Source organism: Microcaecilia unicolor, chromosome 2 (genome assembly GCF_901765095.1).
Source record: "Microcaecilia unicolor chromosome 2, aMicUni1.1, whole genome shotgun sequence".
NCBI classification, from domain to species: domain Eukaryota; kingdom Metazoa; phylum Chordata; class Amphibia; order Gymnophiona; family Siphonopidae; genus Microcaecilia; species Microcaecilia unicolor.
Genome location: NC_044032.1, coordinates 523,155,035 through 523,168,775, shown reverse-complemented (window position 1 = coordinate 523,168,775; position 13,741 = coordinate 523,155,035). Strand labels below are relative to the sequence as shown.

At 43.0% G+C, this 13,741-nt stretch overlaps 1 protein-coding gene across 2 annotated transcripts in view; it reads left to right on the top strand.

Annotated features, from left to right (window-relative positions):
- The window catches only part of SEL1L3 (SEL1L family member 3), a 163,975-nt gene that overhangs the window by 68,311 nt on the left and 81,923 nt on the right, over positions 1-13,741 (top strand). For both annotated transcript variants that reach the window (XM_030191255.1, XM_030191256.1), the window contains exons 9-11: positions 4,708-4,854; positions 4,974-5,185; positions 5,538-5,717. In XM_030191255.1, the coding sequence (XP_030047115.1) occupies positions 4,708-4,854; positions 4,974-5,185; positions 5,538-5,717 (539 nt within the window). The remainder of the gene's footprint in view (positions 1-4,707; positions 4,855-4,973; positions 5,186-5,537; positions 5,718-13,741) is intronic.

The window sequence follows — 13,741 nt, the reverse complement described above, 5'->3', positions numbered from 1 at the left end:
ACATTAGCATGTGATAATTTTTAGGGCATGCTAAAAATGATAAAGCACCTATAGCGTGGCTTAGTAAACAGGGTCATTAGGCTCTACCATATAGAATAACACCTAAGTGAACTGCTGTTTACCCCCATTCTGGCACATAACTTCCATTTTAATGCCTAAAGCATGCAGGACAATTTAAGAAACTTTTGAACCCCACCCCCTTTTTAAAATTTTGTTCAGGCTTGCTCCATGTGATGCAGTTAGGGACTAGCAGCTCCTTGGGGGGGATGATGTTGGTTATATTGTATGTCTTTGTTGTGATTTTATGATTATGTATGTTATGCTATGAACTGCTTAGTTTTAAGCAGGGAATACAATTTATAAATAAAGTTACATGCCAAAATGGCGCCTAACATTTGGCACACTATCAGGCTTATTTTCGAAAGAGAAGGGCGCCCATCTTTCAACATAAATCGGGAGATGGACATTCTTCTCCCAGGGTAGCCCAAATTGGGTCGCCCAAATTGGCATATTCGAAAGCCGATTTTGGGCGTCTTCAACTGCTTTCCGTCGCGGGGACGACCCAAGTTCCCGGGGGCGTGTCGGAAGCATAGCGAAGGCGGGACTAGGGCGTGTTTAACACATGGGCGTCCTCGGCCGATAATGGAAAAAAGACGGGCGTCCCTGACGAGCACTTGGCCGACTTTACTTGGTCCATTTTCTCTTACGACCAAGCCTCAAAAAGGTGCCCGAACTAACCAGATGACCACCGGAGGGAATCGGGGATGACCTCCCATTACTCCCCCAGTGGTCACAAACCCCTCCCACCCTAAAAAAAAACCTTTCAGAATATTTTTTGCCAGCCTCAAATGTCATACCCAGTTCCCTCACAGCAGTATGCAGGTCCCTGGAGCATAGCGAAGGCGGGACTTGGGCGTGCCTAACACATGGGCATCCTTGACCCATAATGGAAAAAAAAGGGTGTCCCTGATGAGCACTTGGATGACTTTACGTGGTCCTGTTTTTCTTACGACCAAGCCACAAAAAGATGCCCGAACTGACCAGATCACCACCGGAGAGAATCAGGGATGACCTCCCCTTACTCCCCCAATGGTCACTAACCCCCTCCCACCCTCAAAAATATCTTTAAAAATATTTTGAGCCAGCCTCTATGCCAGCCTCAAATGTCATACTCAGGTCCATCATAGCAGTATGCAGGTCCCTGGAGCAGTTTTAGTGGGTGCAGTGCACTTCAGACAGGCGGACCCAGGGCCACCCCCCCCCCCCCAACCTTTTACACTTGTGGTGGTAAATATGAGCCCTTCAAAACCGACCACAAACCCACTGTACCCACATGTAGGTGCCCCCTTCACCTTTTAGTGCTATGGTAGTGTTGTAGAGTTGTGGGTAGTGGGTTTTGGGGGGCTCAGCACCCAAGGTAAGGGAGCTATGCACCTGGGAGTAATTTGTGAAGTCCACTGCAGTACCCCCTAGGATGCCTGGTTGGTGTCCTGGCATGTCTGGGGGACCAGTGCACTATGAATGCTGGCTCCTCCCTCCACCAAATGGCTTGGATTTGGTCGTTTCTGAGATGGGTGTCCTCGGTTTCCATTATCCCTGAAAACTGGGGATGACCATCTCTAAGGATGACCATCTTTAAGTCGACCTAAATGTTAAGATTTGGGCATCCCCGACTGTATTATCGAAACGAAAGATGGACGCCCATCTTGTTTCGATAATATGGGTTTCCCCGCCTCTTCGCCAGGATGTCCTGTGAGGGAGCCCTCAGGAAAACTTGGGCACTCTGTTCGATTATGCCTCTCCACATATTATCAAGGGGGTTAACATTAAGCAAGACACTTATGCCAGCCATATAGGTGGTGGGTTAGTGCCAAAATATGGATACTTGAGCATAAATTGTAGTACAGTGGAACCCCGTTAAACCATGATGTGTGGGATCCATAAAATATGGCGTTAAAAATTGATCTGTTGCAAAAGATTTATTTGCTACAAACCAAAGGCATTCGCACAGCATTGAGCATTATGGCTAATCTATGGTATATATACAACATTATTGAAACATGCAATACTGTACATTACTGTACTAGTACAGGAACTTATCTAGTGTGGTCTGGTTTTTTTTTTTTTTTAGTGCAAACTGTGTTTGCAAAAAGCCAACTGTTGGCGTTGTAGCTGTAAAATTTAGATGCTGTCCACATCCTGAGTTTCTAGTCATCCCAAATTTGCCTCAAGATGGTCTATAACCTCTGACACTTTTGCTGAAGGAGCAGGAGGAACATTCAGTGTTGTCCGATGGCGTGGCTGTGACTTTTCGTTACACATTTGCCACAATTTCTTCATCAGTCACATGCTCATAAATGGGGCACTCATTATCAATTGAAACCCAGTTCAGGATATCATTATGCACATGTTTGAATTTTCTTAATGCCACTTCAGCTAGCTGCATGTCCTTTGGAGAAAAGCCAAAAAAATGTCCCCTTTGGCATCGTCATCCTCATCAGTTGTCGATGAAGAGAATACGGATCCAAATCCCTTTAACCAGCATCCCAGGCCTTTCCACCAAGGTGGCAAACTTCTTTCAGGTAAAGTGATGCCAGCGCTGCATTAACTGTGGCAGTGTTATCTGCCATCATCCTCTTAATCAATTCACATCAGTAGTTTGTTTTAAACATTGAGCTAATGCCCTGGACCAGGAGTTGGATCTCTGAAGTTGTATTCTTTGGTAGATAAGACACTTGGGCCTTTTTTTCTTGTTTAAGTTCATATAGATGAGCTCTAACAGCTGGAACAAAGGATTTATGAAACCAGTCTGTAGATTGAAGAGTTCCTCCAGGCATTCCTGCTGTTTGTGCAATCAAAAGGCAAAGATTTCATATTCACATGATGAAAACACCTGGGTGAGTTGGACTTCCCAATCATGAGTGGTTTTACTTTGTCAGATTTATTCACACAAACATATAGTAACATAGTAGATGACAGCAGATAAAGACCAGTATAGTCCATCCACAAGATAAACTCATGGTATGAAGTGATACTTCATATGTATACCTGATCTTGATTTATCTTTGCCATTTTTAGAGCTGTAGAAGTCTGCTCGTCACTGGCCTTGTTCTAAAATTTCTTAAGCTGTTGTCAGAGCTCCTGAAAGCTCCACTGTAGCCTCTCTGAAAGCTCCACTGTAGCCTATCTAAATCTATTCAGCCTTGATTAGGGCACAGACCGTTGAAGTCTGCCCAGCACTGGCTTTCCTAGCTATTCTTTGGTAAGCTTCTTTGGATCCAGTCCTAAACGGGATTCCTTTGTGTTTTTCCCACACATTTTTTTCTGTTACCGTTTTCATCTCTACTGCCTCCCATGGGAGGGCATTCCTGATATCTACCACCCTCTCAGTGAAAAAATACTTCCTGACATTATTCCTGAGTCGGCCCCCTTTCAACCTCAATTCTTGCCCTCTAGTTCTACCACCTTCTCGTCTCTGGAAAAGGTTTGTTTGCGGATTAATACCTTTCATATATTTGAAATGGTCACTCTGTCCTTTCTTTGTTTAAAGCCTTCCCAGTTGTGTACATCATCTTTGGCAGCTAGCGTACGATCTGGTAACATTTTGAAACACAATCCTGTTTTATCACAATTGTACACTTGATCCTCACTGTATGCTCCTTCTTCCAGCAGTTTAAGTTCTCTTAGGTAAGAATGTGCTGCATCCTTGTCAGCTAATTGGATCTCCACTGAGACCAGGACTTGACTGATAGCATGTCTTTTCTTAAATCTGTCAAGCTATCCATTGCTGGCTTTGAATGTTGACTCTTGGCCATTTAGCTGTCAGTCAAATTTTTACACCTGTGCTTTCATGATGAGAACAAGAAATAGGGACTCCCTGTGACTGAGTTCATCCATAAGGGCTATTGTAGTTGCTTTCACACCAACACTGGGTACGGCCAACGCCGTGTTGAAAGAGTCCACCCAAGGTTGTTTTCACACCGGCATCTGGAACAACTTAAGTCACCTTACACAGAGTCCACTTGAACTTGTCTTCACACCGGCACAGACAGAGCTCATCCAGAGGTGGGCAGAGGCCTACCCCAGTGTAGCTAGACATTGGCAGGAATGGTTTTCATTCAGGGAAGGGGGTGGGCTCCATCCTGGAGTAGCTAGACATTGGCTGGAGTGGTTTTTAAGCAGGCATGAGGAGAGGTCATTGCTGACAGAGGAAATGTAAGTTAAAAAAGGAGCCAAGATATGATTGTGTTATAATCGGATTCACGTTATTGTGGGACACGTTATAATAGGGTTCCACTGTATTCTATAGCTTAAGCATGTAAATGTGAACTCTGCCCATGCTGCACCCATGTTTACAAATCCTCCCCCTTGCGACTACACGCTGTGTAAGGTCAGTGGGTAGTCACAGAATAGTGAAATTTTGGCATTTATGTGCACACAGACGCATGTAAATTCAATCATTCTAAACATTTACATGTGTAGCGGGTGCCTGTGTTAGTGCCTGTGTAATAGAATTGCCCTGTTTTATGTGATAAGTGGGAATCTTTACCATGCTGTAGTAAAAAGGCCCCTAAATCTCCTCTGTGTAATGCTGGTTGAGATTCCTCACCCAACCAGTTCGATCTTACTGCTTTCAATGAAACCAGCCCTCTTTACCAGGAGGCTGAAGAAGATCTTACAACTCTTCTGTCGTTTTGTTTTGTATAGGCATTTCCCATAACTATTATTCCAATCTGAGTGACCGATATGGGGACAAGCCGGTGTGCCTTGCCTTTCCTTGGGGGAAGGAAATGATGAATGAATACCACAATTTATTTAACCTTCTTCATGACATGGACTGGAATTTACCATTTGGTAAATATGCTTCTTTTTCTCTCTGAAATTAGCAGGTTAGTTCTAAGAACATGATTGAACAATCAGTTTTTTGAAAGCAGCTATTATAAACTGATATTTAAAATGCATTGTGTCTTTAGCAACAGCAAAGCCACGTGACGTAGTTGTAGAAATTGGTCGGAGGATATTTGAGAAAACTGCTCAGAAACTGTCTTGTACTGCTGGTCTGAATGACGCCTCCTCCGTGATTCCTTCCCTGATGGACTCCAGCTGCTGTGGATATCATAAAGCCTCCTATTACCTAGCAGTCATGTATGAAACAGGGCTAGGCGTGGCTGTGGATCCTGTCCAGGTATTACATTGACCACTATCACTTATCAGCAAAACCTTTTATTGTTTTTGCTGCTATTAACGAGCAAAAAGTATGTTGAACTGTAAGATTTGTGTGCCAGAAAATGTGATGAATTTTGGGGAAACAGAAGTTCCTCTTTTATTTCTAGGAGGGGAATGGGGCTTGCTGAAATAATCAAGACATTCTACAGCTGATTTAAAAAATCTGTCCCAATATAGAAACTTGCTATTTTAAAATACTTCTGCCCCAGTTTTGCTGTAATCTAATGCAACTGTATGTGTAGCTGTTGAAGTACTATTAAATTTTTTAGCACAAATCTCTTCAATTCTTTTCCATTATCTGAATTCTACAGGGTCGGTTGTACAGTTTGGTTGGAGCTCAGGAGGATGAGCGGCTTGTTGTAATGAAGCTTGGCTATAAACATTTCCATGGCATTGATAACTATCCTGTGGACTGGGACCTGTCATATATGTATTACAGTAATATTGCCAAAAAAACAATACAGGACCGTCAAACTGTGAACGGAGACCAGGTACAAGATATATAGATATAGATACAGGGTGAGGCAAAAAAAAAAAAAAAAAAAGGTAACCGCATACAGGTTTTTGCAGTTTTCTCAGCAACCCTTTTGAATTTCAGTGAGAAATTTTATGTACTTATTTAGTCATTATACTTGCGTATTTCTATTAAACAACATTTAGGGGCTTATTTTCAAAACGGAAAAACGTTCAAAAAGTGGTACAAAGCGGCAGATGGATGTTTTTTTTTTTTTTTTGCCAAAACGTTCTAATCACTATTTTTGAAACCCATTTTAAAGACTTTTTCTATGCAGTTTGTATGCAGTGCATCCAAATCACAAGAGGGCATGTTGGGGGTGGGATTTGGAGTTTTATTTTATTTTTTTTTTATTTTTGTTACATTTGTACCCCGCGCTTTCCCACTCATGGCAGGCTTAATGCGGCTTACGTGGGGCAATGGAGGGTTAAGTGACTTGCCCAGAGTCACAAGGAGCTGCCTGTGCCTGAAGTGGGACGTTTTTCTGCCATAATGGAACAAAGCAAAAACATCCAGGGCTAAAAGTTACAGTGGTGGAAATAAGTATTTGATCCCTTGCTGATTTTGTAAGTTTGCCCACTGACAAAGACATGAGCAGCCCATAATTGAAGGGTAGGTTATTGGTAACAGTGAGAGATAGCACATCACAAATTAAATCCGGAAAATCACATTGTGGAAAGTATATGAATTTATTTGCATTCTGCAGAGGGAAATAAGTATTTGATCCCCCACCAACCAGTAAGAGATCTGGCCCCTACAGACCAGGTAGATGCTCCAAATCAACTCGTTACCTGCATGACAGACAGCTGTCGGCAATGGTCACCTGTATGAAAGACACCTGTCCACAGACTCAGTGAATCAGTCAGACTCTAACCTCTACAAAATGGCCAAGAGCAAGGAGCTGTCTAAGGATGTCAGGGACAAGATCATACACCTGCACAAGGCTGGAATGGGCTACAAAACCATCAGTAAGACGCTGGGCGAGAAGGAGACAACTGTTGGTGCCATAGTAAGAAAATGGAAGAAGTACAAAATGACTGTCAATCGACAAAGATCTGGGGCTCCACGCAAAATCTCACCTCGTGGGGTATCCTTGATCATGAGGAAGGTTAGAAATCAGCCTACAACTACAAGGGGGGAACTTGTCAATGATCTCAAGGCAGCTGGGACCACTGTCACCACGAAAACCATTGGTAACACATTACGACATAACGGATTGCAATCCTGCAGTGCCCGCAAGGTCCCCCTGCTCCGGAAGGCACATGTGACGGCCCGTCTGAAGTTTGCCAGTGAACACCTGGATGATGCCGAGAGTGATTGGGAGAAGGTGCTGTGGTCAGATGAGACAAAAATTGAGCTCTTTGGCATGAACTCAACTCGCCGTGTTTGGAGGAAGAGAAATGCTGCCTATGACCCAAAGAACACCGTCCCCACTGTCAAGCATGGAGGTGGAAATGTTATGTTTTGGGGGTGTTTCTCTGCTAAGGGCACAGGACTACTTCACCGCATCAATGGGAGAATGGATGGGGCCATGTACCGTACAATTCTGAGTGACAACCTCCTTCCCTCCGCCAGGGCCTTAAAAATGGGTCGTGGCTGGGTCTTCCAGCACGACAATGACCCAAAACATACAGCCAAGGCAACAAAGGAGTGGCTCAGGAAGAAGCACATTAGGGTCATGGAGTGGCCTAGCCAGTCACCAGACCTTAATCCCATTGAAAACTTATGGAGGGAGCTGAAGCTGCGAGTTGCCAAGCGACAGCCCAGAACTCTTAATGATTTAGAGATAATCTGCAAAGAGGAGTGGACCAAAATTCCTCCTGACATGTGTGCAAACCTCATCATCAACTACAGAAGACGTCTGACCGTTGTGCTTGCCAACAAGGGTTTTGCCACCAAGTATTAGGTCTTGTTTGCCAGAGGGATTAAATACTTATTTCCCTCTGCAGAATGCAAATAAATTCATATACTTTCCACAATGTGATTTTCCGGATTTAATTTGTGATGTGCTATCTCTCACTGTTACTAATAACCTACCCTTCAATTATGGGCTGCTCATGTCTTTGTTAGTGGGCAAACTTACAAAATCAGCAAGGGATCAAATACTTATTTCCACCACTGTAGATGCTTTGGCCTAGACCTGTTTCAATCACTATTAAGTCACAAAAAGGTGCCCTAAATGAACAAATGACCACTGGAGGAATTAAGGCATGACCCTCCCCCCTTATTCTAACGGTGGTCACTGACCCCCCCCCAAAAAAAAAGAAATGTGAAAAGAACAGTACATATCAGTCTCTGACAGCTTCAAATGTTATAGCCAGGCCTAAAGCTGTGAGCAAAATCTAAATATTAGAGCAGCAAGTAGGTCCCTGGAGTAGTCTAGTGGTCGGTGCAATGCACTGTAGAGAAGGGAACTCAGGCCCATATCCTACTTTGTACACTAGTGGTGGAAAGTGTAAGCTGTCCAAAACCTACTGTACCCAATATAGGTGACACCTGTAGGCATAAGAGCTATTCTAGTGGTGTACAATTGGGTACAGTAAGGTTTTAGTGGTTTTTGGATGGCTCGCCATACAATATAAGGGGGTAACGGTGAGAATTGTACCTGGGACCTTTTATGTGAATTCTACTGCAGTAGCCCCTAGGGTTCCCCACTGCTCTGCTGGGATATTTGTGTGGCCAGTCTACTAAGAATACTTGTCTCCCATACATCCCAGTAGCTGTTTTTATGCATTTTTCTCTTGAACCTTTTTTTTGTCCGAAAATGGTCCAAAAAGATAGGTGCACTGAGCACAAAAACATCTAGCAAATGGCCATTTTCGAAAGAAAGAGAGTTTTTTTTCCTGGTTCCAAAAGCACTATGTTTGCCGCTTGCTTTCTAGACATTTTTAGCAAAACGTCCAAAATCATATTTAGATGTCATATCAAAAATGCCCCTCCATATCATCTTAAGCTATGTTGATGTTACTGACATTTTTTTTGTTTTTTTTTTTATTTATCATTTTACTTAATTACATTCACATTTATCACATAAATGTAAGGGAAAACAGAAATTGATATTAAAAAAGAAAACATTTTCTCCCACCAATATATGTTATATAATCGTCCACAACTGGGAGATCCAAGATCAGGAAAACAATCTCAAAGAAAATAAGAAAAACTCAAAATGGTTAATTTTACAATTCACATTTTCTGAGGGAGGAAGGTTAATTGGTAATTGCAGCCGGTACAGTGGTAACTAAAGGAAATTGCTGCAGAGGGTTCTTCATCTGTTCTTTCAACTCCACAAACTCTTGTAATTTCTTAGGTTCAACAAATAAGTAATTATTAAAATTCAAAGAAATAGAACACTTACAAGGGAATTACACTAGGAAGGTCCCACTTAGGGCAATGATCTTTGGCTTAAAAACCAAGAGTTCACACCTCCTAGTCTGCGATTCCCCTGATAAGTCAGGAAATATATTTATCTTTGAACCCAAAAAACTATCAACAATGTGTCGGAAATACGATTTCAAAACATTATTCCTATCTAAATCAAAGGCGAAAGTCACTAGTAATATAGCTTTTCCAAAATATCAGTTAAGTTCACATCTCTTTTCTCTGATAAAGAAGATTATTTAGGGGAAATATAAATCGCTTTAGACACCGGAGGGTGGCTATCAGAAAATGTTTACAAATTATCAGAGAAATATTTCTTCAACAGTTCAATAAAAGAAAAGATTCCATAGTCAGTCTCTATTTTTATATCTTGGACTTCCACTTTGTTAGATAAATATTGATATAAATTCTTTAATTCACATGTTTATTCCTGAAAAATTTTAGACATCTGAAGAAGAAAGTTATTCACACTCTGCAGCGCTTCTCATAATGCGTCCATTATGACATTTTTTGGCTTCACCAGGTCCAATTTCTCCACAGAAACCGCTCCAGATATCTTCGGGGGGGGGGGGGGGGGGGGGGGAGAACTCGCCCTCCAATCCCCCAGTTGGTTTATTATCCGGAGTCGATGCTGCGCCAGGACCTCCTCGGGTCGTGTGAAAATCCTGACCCACTTCGGGCGTTTCCACTGTCGACCTCCATAGCGAAGCGTTACTATTTCCAGGTCTTGGAGGGGTCGTGCCAACAGGGGGACTCAAAGTCACTCCCTCTCCACTGAAATTTGGCAATAAAGCCTTGCTGTTCCCCGAAGCAGGAACCGATATCCCTGATGTTATGATCCCGAATCTCTCCAAAGTAGGCTGAGAAGTGGTGGGAACCCCAGCCCCGTTCGAGGAGGACAACACCACAGCTTTACCTTTTCTCTTCCCCATTCTCTGGGGAGCGCACCTACTTCTTCAGGTATTTTGGTGTAAAACAGGAACTCAACTAACGTACGTCCTCCCTCAACGCCATCTTGGATCCTCCAGTTTGGGACACTTTGTCTGGTTTCTCCTCAGAGGCCTGTCAGATATGGGTAACCCTGATGTTACTGACATTTTAACATTACTACCTAGCAATTTTTGCGCATTAAAAATGTTAAAGCTAAAACACAGTAAAATAACATCATTCAAATGATACAATTAACAGTGTGTCAGAATTTTGCAGTCACTGTGGATGCTCAAAATGTACACCCCTAGCTTTAACAAAAGCCGTTAATCACTTTGGGAAGTTCTTAAAGCTTTGTCGATTGGTTTCTGTGGCAGGCTGACCCAAATCATCTATCGACACCTTGCCCATGATTGCAGTTCTCATCTAAAATGCTTTTAAAGAAATTCTCTGTAAATTATCACATTATCAACTAGAACTTACTCTAATTCGCATTATTGTTTATAGAAGTCTACGTCATTGTGACATCATTACCCCGTTTTTATTTTTCAAATAATGGTAATTTTACATTGGCAACATTTTTCAATGTGTGAAAATCACTGGGTGGTCATTCTAAAGTCTGTAACTTTGCCATGTTTAAAGATGATCTCATTCGGCACATAAACGTAGATAGTTTCAACAGATACAGCTGTAAAATTTCATGTTGAAATTCCAGGTGGTTGCTGAGAAAACAGCAAAATAACACTAGGGGTTACTTTTTTTTTTCCTCACAGTGTGTGTGTGTGTGTGTGTGTGTGTATATATATGTGTGTGTATATATATATATATTGCCCATTTCTCCTCCCTCCCTTCAGTCCGCTAACTGGCTAGGTAATCACAAAGTTAGGACAGAAAAAGGCCACTCTAATTTGGTAGTAAGATTAAATGAGCACCCATCTGATCGGTTGGAGCTTGGTTAATCTCTGGGTAGTGGTCAGTAAGGTCTGGTGACCCCACTTCCAATACCCCCTCCCACTGTCCCAGAACAGTTACCTAGCCGGTTAGCAGACTGAATATTGCCGCTCGCTGTCTGGGTTGCCGCTGTGCCCAAATTTTGTCCTTGGCCCAACCTAACCTTGCTGGTTAGGGGATGGCCGGTTAGTGGAATATTCAGCGGCACTGTCTGGTTAAGTGCCACTGAATATCCCCGCATATCCCCAACCAAGCAATTTAAATGGCCAGGAGCCTTTGTAAAGATGTCAAACCAGATATCAGCTCCTTGGACCCCAGAATGTGGGGTACCACAGGGATCTCCAATATCACCAATACTGTTTAATGTAATGATGTCATCGCTCGGCAAAAAACTGCAGATGATGTTACCATCTACATACCATTCAACATCAGCATCACAGAAATACTGGACAAAGTTAAAACAGGGCTGGACTAAAAAAAAAAAAACAGGCCTGGACTGGGCAACAGCTTTCAAACTCAAACTAAACAGAGAAAAAAAAACATAATCCTGGTCCTATCCAGCCCGCACAATACCACAACTCACCAAAATTTCATAATCAACAATCAAACATACCAAATCAAAACACAACTGAAAACAATCAAATATCAGCAGTAACATCAAAATGCTTCAGAACATTTTTGGAAACTAAGGGATCCTTTTACAAAGGCAAGCTGAAAAAATGGCATGCGGTAGAGTAGGCATGGGTTTTGGGCCTGCGCCAATCCATTTTTTAGCACACCTGTAAAAAGGCCCTTTTTAAAATTTTTGCCAAAAATGCACATGCGGCAAAATGAAAATTGCCGCACATCCATTTTGGGACTGAGACCTTACCACCAGCCATTGTCCTAGCAGTAAAGACTTACACGGTAACTGGGTGGTAATGACCTACACACGCCAAATGCCACTTGGCGCGCGTCTATTACACACGCCCAAAAATAAAAAATATTTTTCAGATGTGCGTATCAGATGCGCGCCAAAAATGAAATTACCGCAAGAGCCACATGGTAGTCAGGCAGTAACTTCATTTTGGCACGAGTTGGGTACGTGTAGATGCTTACGTGGCATAGTAAAAGGGCCCCTCCGAAGAATAAAAGACTATTTTCCCAAACTATCATTCCGGATAATGGTACAATCAACAATAGTATCACAATTAGAGTACTGCAACGCAGCATGCATAGGGTATAAGGAAAGCACACTAAAATCACTACAAACCATCCAAAACACAGCAGCAAGACTGATTTTCAAAAACTCGAAATATGAAAAAGCTACAGGAGCAATAAAAAAGGCATTATAATGTCGTCATTTTTGTTTTCCATTCCTATCCTAATTATACCTAACATTCTATTTGCTTTTTTAGCTGCCGCCACACACTGGTCAGAGGGTTTCAACTTATCAACAATGACATCTAGATCTCTTTCCTAGTCCATGAGTCCTAATGTGGAACCTAGCATCATGTGGCTATAGTTCGGGTTTCTCTTTCCCACATGCATCACTTTGCACTTGATCACATTAAACCTCATCTGCCATTTGGATGCCCAGTCTCCCAGTGTCATAAGGTTCTCTTATAATTTTTCACAATCCTCTTGCGATTTAACAACTTTGAATAACTTTGTGTCATCAGCAAATTTAATTACCTCACTAGTTACTCCCATCTCTAGATCATTTATAAATATGTTAAAAAGCAGCAGTCCCAGCACAGACCCCTGGAGAACCCCACTAACTACCCTTCTCCTTTGAGAATAATGATCATTTAACTCTACTCTCTGTTTTCTATCTTTTAACCAGTTTTTAATCCACAATAGAACACTACCTCCTGTCTCTTGACTCTCCAATTTCCTCTGGAGTCTTTCATGAGGTACTTTGTAAAATGCCTTTTGAAAATCCAGATACACAGTATCGACCAGTTCACCTTTATCCACGTTTGTTTACCAGCTTCAAAGAAATCTAATATAATAAAACGCACCGTGAACGTTCTAATGAGGACAACGTTCTGAAGCCATCTGACGTCACTCCCTGAGTCCCTGGTTCGTGGGGTTCGTGGAGTTCGTGGCGTTCATGGTGTGAAGCCATCCAGCCGTCTCTGGCCCGCCCTCGCGCCTAAACAAACAAATACGGAAGCGAAGCGTCAGGGAAGGAGGCGGCGCTCCCGACGTCTAGCCTTCCCTTCGCTGTGTTCCGCCTTCAAAACAAGGCGGAACACAGCGAAGGGAAAGCTAGACGTCGGGAGCGCCGCCTCCTTCCCTGACGCTTCGCTGCACGAACCGCCACGGAGGTAAAGTTAAAAAGAATAAAAAAAAAAAAAAAGGGATGCATGGATGCGAAGGGGGGGGGGGCATGGATGCGAAGGGGGGGGGGGAGAAGAGGGTGGGCCAGGCTGGGACATGGGAGAGAGAGTAGCATGGATGCGAGGGGGGGGGGGTCATGGAAGGGCGAGAGGGGACTTGCTGGAAAAGGATGAATGGAGGCGGCAGGGGACAGAGGAGCATGGATGGGTATGGATTAGGAGGGCAGGGCACAGGGAGAGAGGGGAATTACTGGAAATGGATGAATGGAGGGGGCAGGGGACAGAGGAGCATGGATGGGCATGGATTGGGAGGGCAGGACTCAGGGAGAGAGGGAAATTGCTGGATAGGGAAAAATGGAGGGGCCAGGTGACAGATGAGCATGGATGGGCATGGATTGGAAGGGCAGGACTCAGGGAGAGG